This window comes from Lepisma saccharinum, chromosome 29 (assembly GCF_977018435.1).
Source record: "Lepisma saccharinum chromosome 29, izLepSacc3.1, whole genome shotgun sequence".
Classification (NCBI taxonomy): domain Eukaryota; kingdom Metazoa; phylum Arthropoda; class Insecta; order Zygentoma; family Lepismatidae; genus Lepisma; species Lepisma saccharinum.
This window is the reverse complement of record NC_139257.1, coordinates 48,995,727-49,011,746: the sequence shown is the minus strand read 5'-3', so window position 1 is coordinate 49,011,746 and position 16,020 is coordinate 48,995,727. Positions and strand designations below refer to the sequence as shown.

The following is a 16,020-nucleotide window of genomic DNA, read 5'->3' as shown; positions in this document are numbered from 1 at the left end:
AATTTCTATTTTTCTCTCTGTTGATTTCCTGATATAAAATGGATTCTCTCTGTATTCAGAATTTCTCAAATAAATAAATAAATAAAAGACTGAATCCAGATTATCTTATCTACAAGGTGACACCAGGCCTGTAGCTAGAAGTGATCTCCGGGGGGGTCTTGTAAATCAAGCCCATTTTTGAAAAATATAACAGTATTTAATGAAGGTAAAATTATGGGTGTGTGTGGGGGTCATTAAGTTATATAAAATTTATAAATATCATACAAATGGTACATTTTCTCCATCTTTTAAAACATCTCTTGAAGTGTTAATTGACTGATACTGAAATCATCCCTTACACACTCCACACTACTTTAGATACAGATATTTATATCATACACAAAAAAATGCAGCACAATATTCAATCACATTGCCTGCAGTACATTCCACGCCAGCCGAATCAATGAAACTCCTCTTCCTTCCCAAAACTTTAGAGCTGTTGGCTTTTGATGCAAATGCGAAGGGAATTTGCACGATGACATCAGTGTCACAGATTTCTGTCTAAACGGGAGGTTGCAATAGAGACAGTGAAGGTACAGATAAAGAAGCTCCCCTATGAAAGAACTTACATGGTTTAGCTAATCTTCTAAATACTTGCAGTTACTTAGACTTCAGCTCATAAACTAGATGAGCGAATGTAATATCTGCTGTTCATGTTCTGTGGATTTATCCTTATTTAAAGTTGTGAGCTGTCTAAATTTTCACTGCAAATAAATGACACAAAATAGTTTTACCTAATGTCAAGGGGGCAGATGGCAGTTCCAGGGGGCTGAGCCCCCCTGGCTATGGGCCTGGGTGACACTATTACCACTACACCATCAGGGAGGCTGAGGTCTTCCCTGCTAAAAAAAAAAAAATGCTTGGTCAGCACGAAGAAAACCCCAGTCGTAGGTTTTCATCACCGAGTTACGCTACTCATTCATAGGTCCCCAATTTCCTCACGATGATGGGTGGCCACTGGTCCCATACACAGGCCAAAATCTTAGGAGAAAAGTTATTACGCTCAACCCAGGAGACCCGAACCTGCACGTGTCCCGTAGCCAGAGCCCAAACGCCTTCGACCACACAGCCACAGTGTGGGACAGAAGTGAACAATGCAAAGAAAATAACATAATACCATAAGGAGAAAGTAGGAGTAGCATTATGAATGGGAGCTGTATGGAACACAAAGCCTTTACTTCTCCTTGCATTTTGAAACCGTAACAAATCTCCTACTGACCAACACTGTAATCTGCATCTTTTCTTTTAGTGAAACTTTGAACTTTACATAAAATGTCGTGTATTAATTATCTTTGGTGTTTAATAGCTTGTTGACTTCTTTATCCCAGTTGGGTGATGGCACCGAGTGGTTGATTCGTGGTCTTTACCAAATGCTCCAGGTTATATCGTGGCCTGTGCATGGATGCTTCTTTGCAGGTATCTCTTCATCAATTTCATCTAAGTATAATTCAGCCTCATCATCATCATCTGACAGAGGAGTAATGAAGATAAGAGAAATACAAGAAACAAATTTTTACTTCTACTACTTGAAATGTTTCTTTTCTCTTCGTTTAACTTAATTAAAGTTACACTAATATAATAGCCTTTTGATGTATACCTAGTGTCTGTTAATAATTTTCTGTTTCCCTGATGATATCAACATAGATCTGACGAAATATAGTATTTTAGTGCTTTTTAATTGCAATACTTTTGTTATTAATAGTTTTGTTTTATTGCAATCTACTTATTTATTGAATAACACTAATGTGCCACTCTGCAAAGGTGTATGAGAAAATATTAGAGAAAAGAATAAGGGAAGTAATAGACATGGATTTAGAAGAGGCAGATCAACAGTAGATCTGGTATTCACCATAAAGCAAATGCAGGAAAGGCACTACGAGTATGGAAATGATTTGATTATGGCATTCCTAGATATAGAAAAGGCATTCGATAACATGGACAGAACAAAGATTTGGATGGTTCTAAGAGAAAGAGATAGTGTGTAGAGTGCAGAGCACATACAAGGCCAACCAGAGCTGGGTGAGACACCAGTGGGAAGAACAGAGTGGTTCAGTATAAGTAAGGGACTAAAACAGGGAAGTGCTCTTTCCCCACTGCTCTTCATAATTACAATGGATGCAATTAATGAAGCGGTGGGGAAGAAGATAGGAGAGGAAGAGATGAAGGCCCTGTTGTTCGCTGATGACTTAGTAATATGGGGAAACCGTGAAGAAGAAGTACAGAGACAGCTTGATAGTTGGAATGAGGAAATCAGACGAGCAGGAATGAAATTCAGTGCAGAAAAGAGTGAGGTGCTAATAAAAACAAGAAACAGAGACAGAAATGGACCAAGAATAAAGATGGACACGGAAGAGTTGAGGGTAGTGGAGAGCTTCAAATATCTAGGAAGCATAATTGAGAGAAGTGGAAGAATAGATGAGGAGGTAAACAGAAGAGGACAAATGGAAGGTGCACTCTATCAAAGCATTCGAAGGTAATATATAACACATATGATGTGCCAATCATTAAATACTTAGCAGAGACTTGGACAATGACAGAGAAAGTCAAAGGGAAGATGCAGGCAGTGGAGATTAAATTTTTAAGGAGTATATTGGGGAAGATTAGAAGGGATAGAATAAGGAATGAGGAGATCCGACAGACAGTGGGGGTGGTGAAGCTTCAGCCCAGGATAGATCAGGCACAGATGAGATGGTTCAGACACATGAAGAGGATGGATGCAGAAAGACTACCAGTAAGAGCTTACAATGCACAAGGAGTGGGAATAAGGCCAAGGGGGAGACCAAGATGTTGGTGGAAAGAGCAGATACTGGGGAGTGTTAGGAGAAGAGGACAAGATTGGAACACCGTGGAAAGAGAGGAATGGTGGAAGATCAGGAACAAATTGGGAGGCTTGACTTCTATGCTGACCCAGCCATGAGGCAGGAAACGGCCAAGGATGATGATGATATTGCAATCGAGCCAGACAATGAAGGTATTAGCTTATATCTGAGCATTTGTGTAAGGTGATGTAATCAGCATTTTTTTTTTATCATTAAGAATTCATAACCTTTCTTTTGTTTTACAGAATAACTATATACAGTGTGTGGCATAAGTCACTGCCTTGCTGCTATGTGAATGTATGCTCACTTGAATAACTGCCACGAGGGAGAGTCTAATGCAGTTGCCAGTTACAGCTAAGCTTATGGCATTGTTGAGGTGATGTGAATGGCTGCATTGTTTATGCTCCTTTCTCCTCTATGAGTAGAATATTGTCAATTAAAAAGCATGTTTTTGTTTTGAAGAAGTGGTGCTGAAGTAAGGCATAGCACTGGGTGAAGACCTATTCACCACTCCATACTAAGGCTCTACTCTGCTCAGTCAAAGATGACCTGGAAAATATATATTCCAGGGGTATACCACATCCCCTGCGAATGTGGTTCACCATATGTAGGACAAACAGGGTGCACCAATCATGAGAGACAAAATGAACATCAAAACTACATCAGACTGTTTCAACCAAAGAAATCAGAACTAGCAGAGTGCAGTATTAATAGGGGTCATTCATAGAATTTTATTTTCTGACACCAAAATAATAGCCAAATGTGCCGGTTACTGAGACAGAAGAGCAAAGGAAGCCATAGCCACTTTCCGGGAAAGCACGAATCTGGACAGGGACGCGGGACACCAGCTCAGTCATACCTGGATCGCACTACTTCATAAAAGCACACCATTCACCAATAAAATGCCAGGATCCAGAGCAAACCAATCACAGGACAAAGTCTAAGCTCAGCTCTTGACGCTCACATAATTTACCTTATCCTGGTCTCCACTTCAACATTTCCTGATGAGAGCAATGTATGCCCTCGAAACATTGGACACTAACATTGAATTAACCAGGCTGGTAACATGAGAATCAGTTCGCCAGGGAAGCTACAATTCCTACTAGAATTTTACACTTTGAGCACTGATATATGTAACAGTACTACAGTAAACCTTACATTAATAAACTTTGCAGTAAAATTGCACATTCTGTTTTAAAATATCTATAAAATCTTTCAACAGTATTTAATTTGATTTGTAGATAAAATCATTAATGGATCCTGTCCACACATATTGTTGTAAAGTTATAATGGATTGAAAATCCAGCTTTCCTTTGGGGAAGTTGATCTCAGAAAATGTACATCACCTGAAGAATGTAAAGGTACAGTCATGGACACTTCTGGGTTGTAGTGATACCATTAGCTTTCAATGGGATTGTTACAACCCAGCAGTGTCCATGACTGTGCAATGCAACGTGCCACCACTCGCAACTCCAGGGTATGGAGTTGCGAATTGGCAACACACCGCTCCTTGCTCCGGCTGGTCAGTTGGGAGCACCAGTTCTCACCCAGGGATGGGGATTAAGACAATCCACCCTTCCTCCAGGAAGGAAACCACCGAATTGCGACACGTGACAGTAAATAAAATTCCAAATACTTTATAATTAAAATGTCCAAAATCTTTAATCACGAATCGCGCGCGTACGTACTGATTCGCACAAGTTAAAAGTTATAATTTATTGGGTCATGCACGCTCGCAGGCAGTCATAAGCAACTTATTTAACACGAGAGTCCGCGCACCGCCTTCACAGTTAATAGCAAGACCTCAACTGCTACCTCAAGCGCGAGGCGCAGCATAACAGATTGTTCTAACTTACAATACAAACTCATAACATAAAATAACACAAGAAAAACTGATAAATTATATAACCCATCAATGTTAATTAGCGATAGTAAGCTAAAGTTAGGGTTGGCAACAATTAAAAATGCCAACGTGGAAGTTTTTACATTGCCAAGAACACGAAGCGTGGTTCCCCCACTCCTAACATAAACAGCCAATAGGAATACGATATTTTATTGAAAACGAGGGAGAAATACTTTGCTATAATATTACAATATTAAACTATATAGAAATAACTAAAATTGTTTTATCAAATAAATCATATTTGCCCTTGCACATAAAAAAATGATTAAATAAAGATTTAGTTTATAACGAAGACAAATTACTTCAATCTTGTACATTGTTGAACAAAAATCGATATTAAGAAGAAATGTATTTAACTTGTGCTTGAAAAACAATGAAAACGTTGCATATATTATTTGGGATAATTATTAGCCTATAAATTCTGAATAAATATTGCAAAAATACGCGAATAATATAAGATAAAACGTAAATATATATATGAATTATGAAAACAATTAAGTATAAATAATTTAATCCAAGTTCTTAACTTGAAAGTATACCAATAAAATAAATGCCAATATACAACTGAAATCTGCCTAACATGGCGGTCGTTACAACTGTACAAACCAATATACTGTTTAAATGGGTAAGGAAACCATTGCTATTTATAAAGTTGCTCACAAGTTTATGTGTACATTAGCTTCTCTCTCTCTCACTGTCTGTCTGTCTGTCTTCTCGCACACACAGCACGTTCAAAAACTCCTCCAATCAACTTTCGTTGATGGCAGATACCATAAAAACAAGTAACTTCCCTAATAATTTTCTCGAAAGTGCTTAGTTTCAGTGCCAAGAGTGTTTAAATCTGTTCTGTGATCACTGGGGTCATAAAGAGGATTCTGAAGGCCTGAAGCAAATTTGATTTTGGAGTTCCTGTACTTCATTTGTTTCATTAAGAACATCTTAGATACTGGAAGTGTGTGTGTGTGTCAAAATTAAAAAAAAAAAAGTTCCCAGACCTAATGAAAAACTAAATTTGTATGAATAATTTCACAATATACTTACCAATTCATAGAGCTCAGGTATAGCTTTGGTTTCAGCGTAAGTTCTATTTTTAAAAAGCCCTTGCTCATCAGCAACATACAAGGGATTGAACCATTCAAATAAAGAATGATACAGCCCAAATCGTAAATCTGTTTTGCTCCTTATTGATTGTGCAAGATCTCCTAAAAACAAGTATGGAAAATGTAATTTTAGAACAGTTCAGTATTTGATATGCAGTTTGGTTTGAAAAATTGTAAAATTTATTTTTTGGCAACAAAAGTGCTTATACATAACATCTATTATTGTTGAATGTAGTTTGAAATATGTCACACTGCTGTTTCAGTTTTTTCTTAACTAGTTGATTACCTAGTGTTGCCCGGGTATTTATTTATCCCAATCTTCTATTAGAAAGGAAAATAATGCATTCTAACTATAGTGTAAAATGTAACTAATTTTATTTACAGGTATTTAAAAGTATAAGTACAGTATTCAAATTATAAAGTAAAATCTTTTACAAATTCACTATAATATTAATTAAATTAGTTACATTTTACCCCCTCTCACCCCCCCCCCCCCGCATGCTGATAGGTGATTAACTTGGAGTTGAACGGCATTTGCAGTGTCACTATGCATCTTAGCGACCCAGAAAACTATGGATTTCACTCTTATATCGGTCGTCGATTATTTTTACATGACACCCCTTCCCACCCCCACCCCTAGGGGTGCAGGGGTGTGTTACCCCCACAGTATTTCTTTCCAGATTGTAAGTCATATGTGTACCAAGTTTTGATTGAAATTGCTCCAGGCGTTCGAGAGTTATGCCGGAACAAACATGCATACATATATACTACACACATGCATCAATTTTTATACAGAGCATTCCCTGACATTCGCTACGAGACTCGGCGGCAAGTGGCCCGGCATCAGCGTTTGTCTTTCCCAGTGAACGGGTCCGCGACAGTCACTAGAGTCAGCTATTAAAATTACAGTTTTCATATTGTATACTAACCTTGACTACAGGTGTTGAAAATGATGTCCCTCTGCAACACATTCCTGGCATCTCCGAAGGAAATTGGCATTTACGCGTGCAAGTTCGTCTACTGTAATTCTCCCGATTTTTCATACAATACTCTCTTTTAACTCGGTGTGCGGATTGTCTTTGTATACTTTATTTCCCCATTTTTCTTTCCACTTTTATTCAGAACTGACCCTGTTACTCTAAACTTTATTTACAAGGTTTAATATAAGCGACTGTCGCGGACCCATTCACCGCGGTAAAGACAAGCGCTGATGCCGGGCCACTTGCCGCCCAGTCTCGTAGTGAATGTCAAGGAATGCTCTGTGTATATAGATTAAAATGTACAATTATAAAAATTACAATGAATTACTTTTATGGTGCTTTCAGTCTGAAGGGATGAATGACAATGTGTCCAGTTTCAGCTTGTATTGCTTGTCATTTCAATATGAAACTCCCATGCCATTATGTCATTTGTTGCTTATCACTTCAGTCTGAGAAGCTCCCTTAGACTTGTTAACTTACCAACTAAGTCTCTTTTCGGTCCAACATCCATGGCATTCCAGCTGAATGAATACTTGGACGGCCACAGTGTATATCCTTCATGATGCTTGCTCGTAAGTACTACATATCTGAAACATAAAATAAGAAAGCAAATCTATTTGAGTTAAGTAGTAATGTCTTAGAAAATGAAGAAAATATGTTGATCTTATGCTGCAAAGAGCAAGGATTTTAAGGGTATAAGTGTAAATTTAAAACCAAAATTACGGGGAATTAGGGGTCACCCTTTTCTAGACACCCATATGTCAAGCTCACTTCCATGTCATACACCCTGGACTGCATTTTGCAGACTAACGAGGTTCTAGTGTCTGTACCCATGGGACTTTGTTGTGTATTGTCATTTTATCACTATTCATCCTCATCTTTGCGATTTATCAAATAGGCAGAATGTGAAGTAAAATAAACAAAATCAATCAAACAAAACCAAAATTACCATACATTTTTCTTGTTTTGCATGGGTGGTTTTTGCAGGTTTCATGATGCTTACTGGTCAGAACTTCGAGGTGTGGCTAGAAAAAAACCGGATTGATGTTGCTGTCGACAAACGGCAAGCGCCTCAAGGTCAAGCGGTGCACGAGTCTATAACGTGATATCCTGCCTATCGACTGTGTGATTTCCCAGGGTGCATGGCGATCAGTTCCGCTGTAGCTTGTAGACAAAGTGAACCGTACATCTGTGCTCCGTCGGAAACATGTTAAGTGTGAAAGTGGAACAGCATATTAATTTGATGTATCTTATGAAACGCGAAAAATCCGCCACAGAAACTTATGGTTTGTTGAAGGAAGTATACGGTGATGAGTGTTTATCACGCACGCAAGTGTTCGAGTGGTTTCAAAGGCTTAAAGGTGGACGAGAAGTGATCGCGGATGACTCGCGTCCTGGACGGCCTTGCACGTCAAAAACGGAATCAAACATTGCAAATGTTGGTGAATTGATTCAAAAAGATCGTCGCTTGAGTATTTGAGCTATTGCAAAACAACCAACATTATTGCATTACGGTGCTGACCACCCTTCGTGAGCGACTAAGAAGACGATGACCTGATTTGTGGAAAAGCAAGTCATGGATTCTTCATCAGCACAATGCTCCTGTCCAAAGGGCATTGTCAGTCAAGGCTTTTTTGGCCAAGCATGGGATCGGAGTGTTATAACATCCACCCTATTCACCGGATCTCACTCAGTGCGACTTTTTTTTATTCCCAAAGATCAAATCAGCACTAAAAAAAACCCAGATATATGACCTTAGAATCTGTGAAAACAAAAGCGACGAAGGTCATGAACATGGTTTCAGAAAATGATTTCCAGCACTGCTTCCAGCAATGGAAGATTTGCATGGAGAGGTGTATCGATAGTTCAGGGGAGTACTTTGAAAAGGATAATGTAGGTATTGTACAAAATAACCAATAAAAGATTTTGTAGCGACAGTCCAGTTTTTTTCTAGCCACACCTCGTATGTACCTTGAACAAAAATTGTGATTCATGAAAGCGTAGCGTGCCTCTCATTTTGAGTTACGTTTAGCCTTGTAGAAGGCAGGAAATACTAAAGAATGCATTAACTTCAGCATAATGCATTTCCAGCTACAGCAGAGGTAAAGTGGAGTGAGAAGGGGAGAAGTAGGCGGAGCCTAGCTTAAGAGCATGCAAGTTTAATCTTGAACAGGACAGTCGGTTGGCAGTTTGAAGGAGAATTAGTCTGGGTTTGGAGTTTTACACAGTGGTCGGTTTCGAGTTTTGAAAGACAGTCGGTCTTTAGCTTACAATGAAACGTTGGTTTTGGAAGTTTGGGGAATAGTGAGGAAAGGTAGAGACTATTACTGAGTGAGAAGTTAAGAGAGAGTTTAAGACACTAATGGGAGTATGTGTGTGAGAGTAAAGTATGGAATTATTATTGATCATCTCTTCGAAAACGAGGTTTACATTTATATCTAGGTACCTCAGCAAGTGAAAATGCAGCAAAAGCGAGTGGCCATGAGCTAACGCTTTCTCCCTATAGTAAGGTCAGTAGAGGTCAACTGTTTAAGTTATTTTACATGGTGTAGATGCAGGGAATTTCGAGAAAATTATCTCATGTAACGGAATTTCTGTTGCCAAAAGACTGATTCAATTTCTGTAACACTAAAGTCATATCCGTCCAATCAGGAAAGATGGTATCAGAAAAGTTGGTAGACAAATTAAATGGTAGATGAACATCTTTCACCTCGACTGTTGCATTTACAAACATTATGAATGTTAGGTATTTTAAGATCTTGATAAAGGTACCCAAATTGCATATTCATCAACTTATTTGTGTCCCTCTGGGTGGCACATAATGAGGCCCTGGAGGCATTCAATATATTAGGTTTGTCCAAAAGGAAACCAAACTTTTTCAAAATAAATGTATTTACTTTGTATTCAGCTTAATTGGATTTATTGCCTTCAAAGTAGTGTCCTCCGCTGTTAATACACCACTCCCAGCACTTCTTCCACTGTTGGAATACATTCTGGAATGCAGTTTGGGGAATAACCTGCAGGACTCGGGGCAAATTTTTCTTAATCTCATCTATGGACTGTAAGCGGCATCCTTTCAGGGTGGATTTTAACCTGGGAAACTGAAGAAAGTCCGAAGGTGCCAAATCAGGAAATAAGAGGGGGGGGGGGGGTGATAGGTACAACAGGTGTGTTCAGCTTGGCTAAGGAGTACCGAATGTGCTGGAGCGTTGTCATGGTGCAGCGTCCGATACATGTTAAGTTTTCCACCAAAATCGTATGACACGACGTTTCACTTATTCCCACTTCAGCTATTTTACAGATGATCAACCGACGATTTTGTCACACCACAGCATGCACTTGCTCAACATGCACATCATATCTCTCGATGTTGATGGCCCTCCAGACTTTGCATTGTTTTCGATGGATGTTCTGCCTGCTTTGAACCACTCGTAACATTGTATCCGGCTCATACAGTCTTCCCCATATATGCTTCTTGCATTTTGAGTGTTTCTGTAAAGGTCCTACTCAATTTGAAACAATATTTGATGCACACGTGTAGCTCTTCGAGTATCTTCATTTTCAGTGTGTCAGAACATTGCCGCAGTCATGCAACACGATTTCACTTAACTGCTCACAGGATGAAAACTAAACAATGTAGGCTGTATGAATTGTAGCTTTCCTGGCGACGTGGTTCGAACAGATGTTCTCAGATTACCAGCCAGGTTAAATCATCGTTAGCGGTGCTTGAAACGTTGGAAGCTAATGCCGATTTAACCTGGCTGGTAAACCGAGAACATCTGTTCGAATGTAGGCTGGTGCACTCAGGATGAGAGAGAAGAACTAACAATGTAGTACTTCTGAAGAATCGCTCTACATGTCGCTAATAAGTTGACCAACGTGAATTGTTTCATTGGTGGACAAATTTTAAAGTTCAGTTTATTTTTGGACAAACCTCGTATAATATCCATATACGTACTTTGGAAGAAGTTACTGAAATCTCCTCCCTAGACTCATTTATTACATATAGCTATGCAATATCATTAGCAGATTTTGTTCATAAATTAATTAAGCAGTTCATTGACAATATCAACAACATTAATGAATTATACCTGGCTCCGGAACTTTGGAAGATGTCCGCCCACTCGTCTGGATCAAAAAATTCTGCTGTGAAGTCACGTGCAAAGTCTGCATATGTGAAACCAGGTGGGTAGTTGTCTTTCATATACTGGATTACTTCTGTATAGTTCCTCTCTATAGAGCAAAAGTATATTGTAAATTTAACATAGTGTATGCTGATTGTGTTGCGAGATTATACCTGTGTTACATCGAAGAATATCACTTGAGTTTTCCAGTCACAGTGCGTATAAAGAAACTTAAACTTTGTAATTCAGGATTACAAAATCATTAATTAGGAAAGAAGCATTAGTAGATTGAAAAGACATTTAAAACAATACTTTTTCACCTTGTTTAGTATGTAATCTTTTAGTTTCTTTGTAGCAGTAGGGGAAATTATGCCTCATTCTTATTTTACTATCAGTTTCAAAATATATCCCGCCGACAATTGATAGCGGTGTAAACATTATTGAGGGAAAACTTTCTTCGTCATTGTTGTGCAAGCTACAGAACTATGGGAAAGGAAGAAAACAAGTTTCAAAGGAAGTAAAGAAGTTTCAATTGTTCTCATTTCTTTACCTTTTTTCACTTCTCACAACGGTCAAAAGTAAAAATAACATTTGGCACATTACAGCCCCATATCTATCGGTAATCAAATACAGGAACTTATGCAGCAACATTGTAAGCGCATTGTGGAACGGAAACGTATTTAGTGTAACTTGTTTTGACAAAAATTTTGTAGGCTGCTTTTCAGATTCTATGTAGTTAAGATCTGCCTAAAAAGTTGTGTTTTTGTATTTATTCCCTACATTTACCACAGCTGTAGCAAGTTGCCAATTATGCTTTAGTTTCCACAAACATGTAAATCTGACATAAAAGTAAATTAAACTTAGGATCATTGCAGTGAACATCATGATATTTTCAGTATTTTTCCCACTACATTCTTCGGTTAAAGGAATTGTGACTTCATTTAATACCCCACCTCCATCCTAGTCGATCTTCCCTGGAAGACCGACTTCCCACATAATGTGAAATTCGAAAGTACTGTTGTGCAAATTTTTGTCTTTACTGGGAATATTTGTGCATTTTCTGACATATTTTAATTTTTTTTATATATTTTTCAATTTTTATGACTAGGGCCCGGGACTTTATGTCCTATAAAACTGTAAAATATGTATGTAATTATGCCATACAAATTGGAAAATTTGTCATAAAAAATTCCAAATATGTCAGAAATATGCAGAAATATTCCCAGTAAAGCCAAAAAAATGCACAACAGTACTCTCGAATTTCTCCCATACCCGATAGAGTAGAGTAGGGGCTGTAATGTACCGAATGTTATTTTTACTTTTGACTGATTTTTTTGAAAAGCGAAAAAGGCAAAGAAATGAGAACGTAACTTCTTTACTTCTCGTTCAACAATGAAAGAGAACATTTTTCCTCGATAATGTTTGCATGGCTATCAATTGTCAGCGGGATAAAAAAAGTGGGGTATTATTGTTCTGTACTAAGAACAATACCTTTCCACATCCTGCCATCGACAATATGAACTATCCGTTGTGCTAAAGCTACGAAAAAAAAAATATGAAATAACCGATTATGTGGGAATTACGAAATTATACAGAAATATGTCTTATTACAACAAAATTGAAGAAATATGTTGTAAAAACGTGAAATTGGTGAAATATGTTAAAATATGCTTTGTCAAGTTTGTTTATTTCGGCTGATTTTGATCAGATATATAAAGATCTCACGCCAATATTAGATCCGAAGCCAAATGAAAAATATGTTCTAACATAAAGTCCCGGCCCCTATTTATGACATAATTACGTACATATTTTACAGTTTTATAGGACACAAAGTCCCAGGCCTTACTTATTACTGTATTAATTTATGCAGTTACCAACCCCTTAAAATGACAATCATGCGATCATTGATTGGTATTCTTCAGTTCTTAATCTACTTTATGATGATAGATTGGTTCTGAATCTACTTTCTTTTATCTATGTTCATGATTATCTTTCAGTTATTCACATTGATCTTATTATGAAATAAATAAAAATATAATTGACAGGTTTAATTAACTACAGCCTGACCAAGATGAGAATAACCCTGGCACACCCTCAAACTAAAGTGGATAATCATTTGTTTCCTCTTTTCTCATTGTGCCTAAGTGCCCCTGTGCTGCCATATTTATAGCTTTCCTCCCTTGCCTCATTGTAAAAGAAATCAACAAAGTTAAATATTATGTCTCTACCTTGGCCGTGCACTGTTTTGCTCTTCATGATGGATACAAACACTTGGATGATGCTTTGAAGAACTCTGCACATTTTGGCAACTCAAGGGTAGGATTTCATGGTAAACACTTGTTTGCTGAAGAGAAACTGAAAGACAATGGAGTAAAACTGAAGAGTAGTTTGGCTATTGAAAGGATAACACTGGAAAAGCTACATGTGCAAACTGAGTAATTTATTAGGAAAAGAGTTCATGCAATAGATGTGAAGAATATGCAATGAAGTATTGTGAATGATGAGGGTAGATTCACAGAGAAATATGTTGCACAAATTTTTGCGTTGGGTGCCAAGTACCAGGATAAGCATACCAACAACAATAATAATGACATTATTATTATTATTATTATTACTACTAGTGGTGGTAGTAGTAGTATTATCAAAGACATTATCCTCATAAATTACGCAAAAAGGGAGGAGAAGTCTGTGCTAAAGCATTTGTTTGCTCACACGATTTGAAATATTTTCAACACCGTCAATTTCATATTAGTTAATGATGGAAAACAAGCACACAAACTGTATTTTTGATTGGCAGAAAATGAATGAGAAATGCATCCCGAAGATAATTTAGCTATGGCTCTGAACTTGACGAAACTGAGAAAACCAGGCTTTGCGAGCAAGAAAATTTTGCGAAATGTATTTTAATTTGCATAAAATTTGAAATCGAATCGGTGCCCTTGGCTGTCAATGTTTCCCCTCCCTAGAATTGACTTTCGTTGAAGATTGGGGCAGGGGGCAATGCCCCCCCTGTGGTTGTGCCATTGTGTAGGACACGTGTACATACTTGTAATTGAGATGTAGAGTGTAATGCACGCATATAAAATGTTGTTGATTTAGGCTCATTTTTAGCAGTACTTTTATTCTATAATGTTTCTTCCGAGTAACATCAGCCGGGTGATGTGACGTTCAACAGGGTTGCCAAATTGAAGACTCTGGCCTCATTCAGAATAAAGATGGTCGTGCTTGTACTCATCACAATTAACCAAAATGGCATACAAGCAATGGTAAATAACAACAATACACTCAGATTGCAAGTTAGGTTGGTTGGTAGACAATTTTAAAGAGCAGAGATCATATTCCCCCCACCACCTCATATTCTATATACTTGAATGGACACTGGATACCTGAAAACATGGCCAAATACAATGCTAAGTAGCTTTACAAAATGGTATCTGCAGGTAAAAAAAGGTGGATATGCTGGAGCTAAAATTCAGATAAAGCAGTATACTTACGTAACCAGAAACTCCAAAACCATTCTGATCGAAAACTGGGAACAGAAAACACTCCCCAGTGAATGAAAATTCCAAATTTGGCTTCATCGTACCATGTGGGCAGAGGGCGTGAGTCTAGACTCTCCCAAGTAGCTTCATACTGTGCAGAGACTATTTTCAGGCTAGCGAAAACACCCACCAATAATATAAGTAACGGAATTCTTGGAAGCATTTTGTCTGTCAACTTCTTCCTTTGTAGAGGGCTGGATCTACAATGGTTATAAATCTATCCATTTCACACTATATTAAAGTCCTAGTTTTTCTGAAGTCATGACAATCAAGATTTAGAAAATATACAACCACTTAACCTTGATAAGTATACACAAAAAATAAGATATGACCCAACAAGACAACATTAGTTCAAAGTAAACACTGGAGAAGTTAATGAATACTGATAAAAAATTAAAAAGAAGAAATTATCAGGTTTCGCCAATGAGAGCACCTATTGTAACCTAAATTACTTATCTGTTTATCTCCTTCAGGCAATATGTACTTTATACCGACTGGTAATCTTATTGTTCAGAAACAAGGTGGGTCCATGTAGCATATGATGTCACATGGAGGACCTAGAACTGAAGAATAATAGTATAAATTGTAACAGATTTATGCTTATAGAAAATAAAACTAAGCCAACAACATCCCAATTATCGAAATTGTGACTGTTTCAACATACCACAGTTAAAAAATAATTGTGTACTTATATGAAAATGATGAAAATAAGCAATTGTTAATAGTGTGTAGTGTACTCTCAACAATGCACAGATGATGCACAATTCTGACAGTCTCTCTTCTGCTTGAATGGCAGGATTTCAAAATTTTACCAGATCAGCACAATGAGTACCATCATTGTTGTTATTCATCTTTTGTAGAGCATAGCATACAGAGAGAGAAATGGAGGAAACTGGGATGAAGTCATTAATATTGAGATTACACTACAGCAAATATATAACTTTTAAAATACCGTATTGGCCTGAATATAAGCCGCACATTTTATCCAAATTTCAATTGTGAAATAATAGAATGCGTCTTATATTCGCGACCTTAAAAAAATCATGACATTTCATCATATCATATGAGAAAGGAGAGTGGAAAGAGGAGAGAAGTAGAGGAAAACAAAAAAGGGAGAAAGGCAGAGAAACAAACGTAGAGAGAACATGAGATGAAGTAAGAGAAAATGGAAATTCAAATTGTGTGCTATACGGTTTTACTGTAATTGTAGTACAGTAACTATACAGGTGTTATATTTAATTATAGGCTCTGTCCGAAAGGTACAAAGTACGAGAAACAAACGTAGAGAGAACATGAGATGAAGTAAGAGAAAATGGAAATTCAAATTGTGTGCTATACGGTTTTACTGTAATTGTAGTACAGTAACTATACAGGTGTTATATTGAATTATAGGCTCTGTCCGAAAGGTACAAAGTACGGACTTGAAGTATGGTCTTAGCGGAAGTGACGTCATCTAGTACAGTTCGAAAGCGCCAAGAACAGAAGTACGCAAGTGCACAGCTTGCAGTACAGA

At 37.6% G+C, this 16,020-nt stretch overlaps 1 protein-coding gene across 2 annotated transcripts in view; it reads right to left on the bottom strand.

Moving 5' to 3' along the window:
* The window catches only part of LOC145981556 (alpha-L-fucosidase-like), a 33,209-nt gene extending 17,979 nt beyond the window's left edge, over positions 1-15,230 (bottom strand). The window contains exons 1-5 of one of the 2 annotated variants that reach the window (XM_083114878.1): positions 15,172-15,230; positions 14,460-14,707; positions 10,933-11,074; positions 7,322-7,428; positions 5,803-5,963 (exon numbers count right to left, since the gene is read on the bottom strand). In XM_083114878.1, the coding sequence (XP_082971004.1) occupies positions 5,803-5,963; positions 7,322-7,428; positions 10,933-11,074; positions 14,460-14,670 (621 nt within the window). In that variant the 5' untranslated portion in view covers positions 14,671-14,707; positions 15,172-15,230. Of the gene's footprint in view, positions 1-5,802; positions 5,964-7,321; positions 7,429-10,932; positions 11,075-13,193; positions 13,321-14,459; positions 14,708-15,171 lie in introns of both variants that reach the window. The other variant, XM_083114879.1, reaches the window with a different exon arrangement.
* Positions 15,231-16,020: the final 790 nt, after the last annotated feature.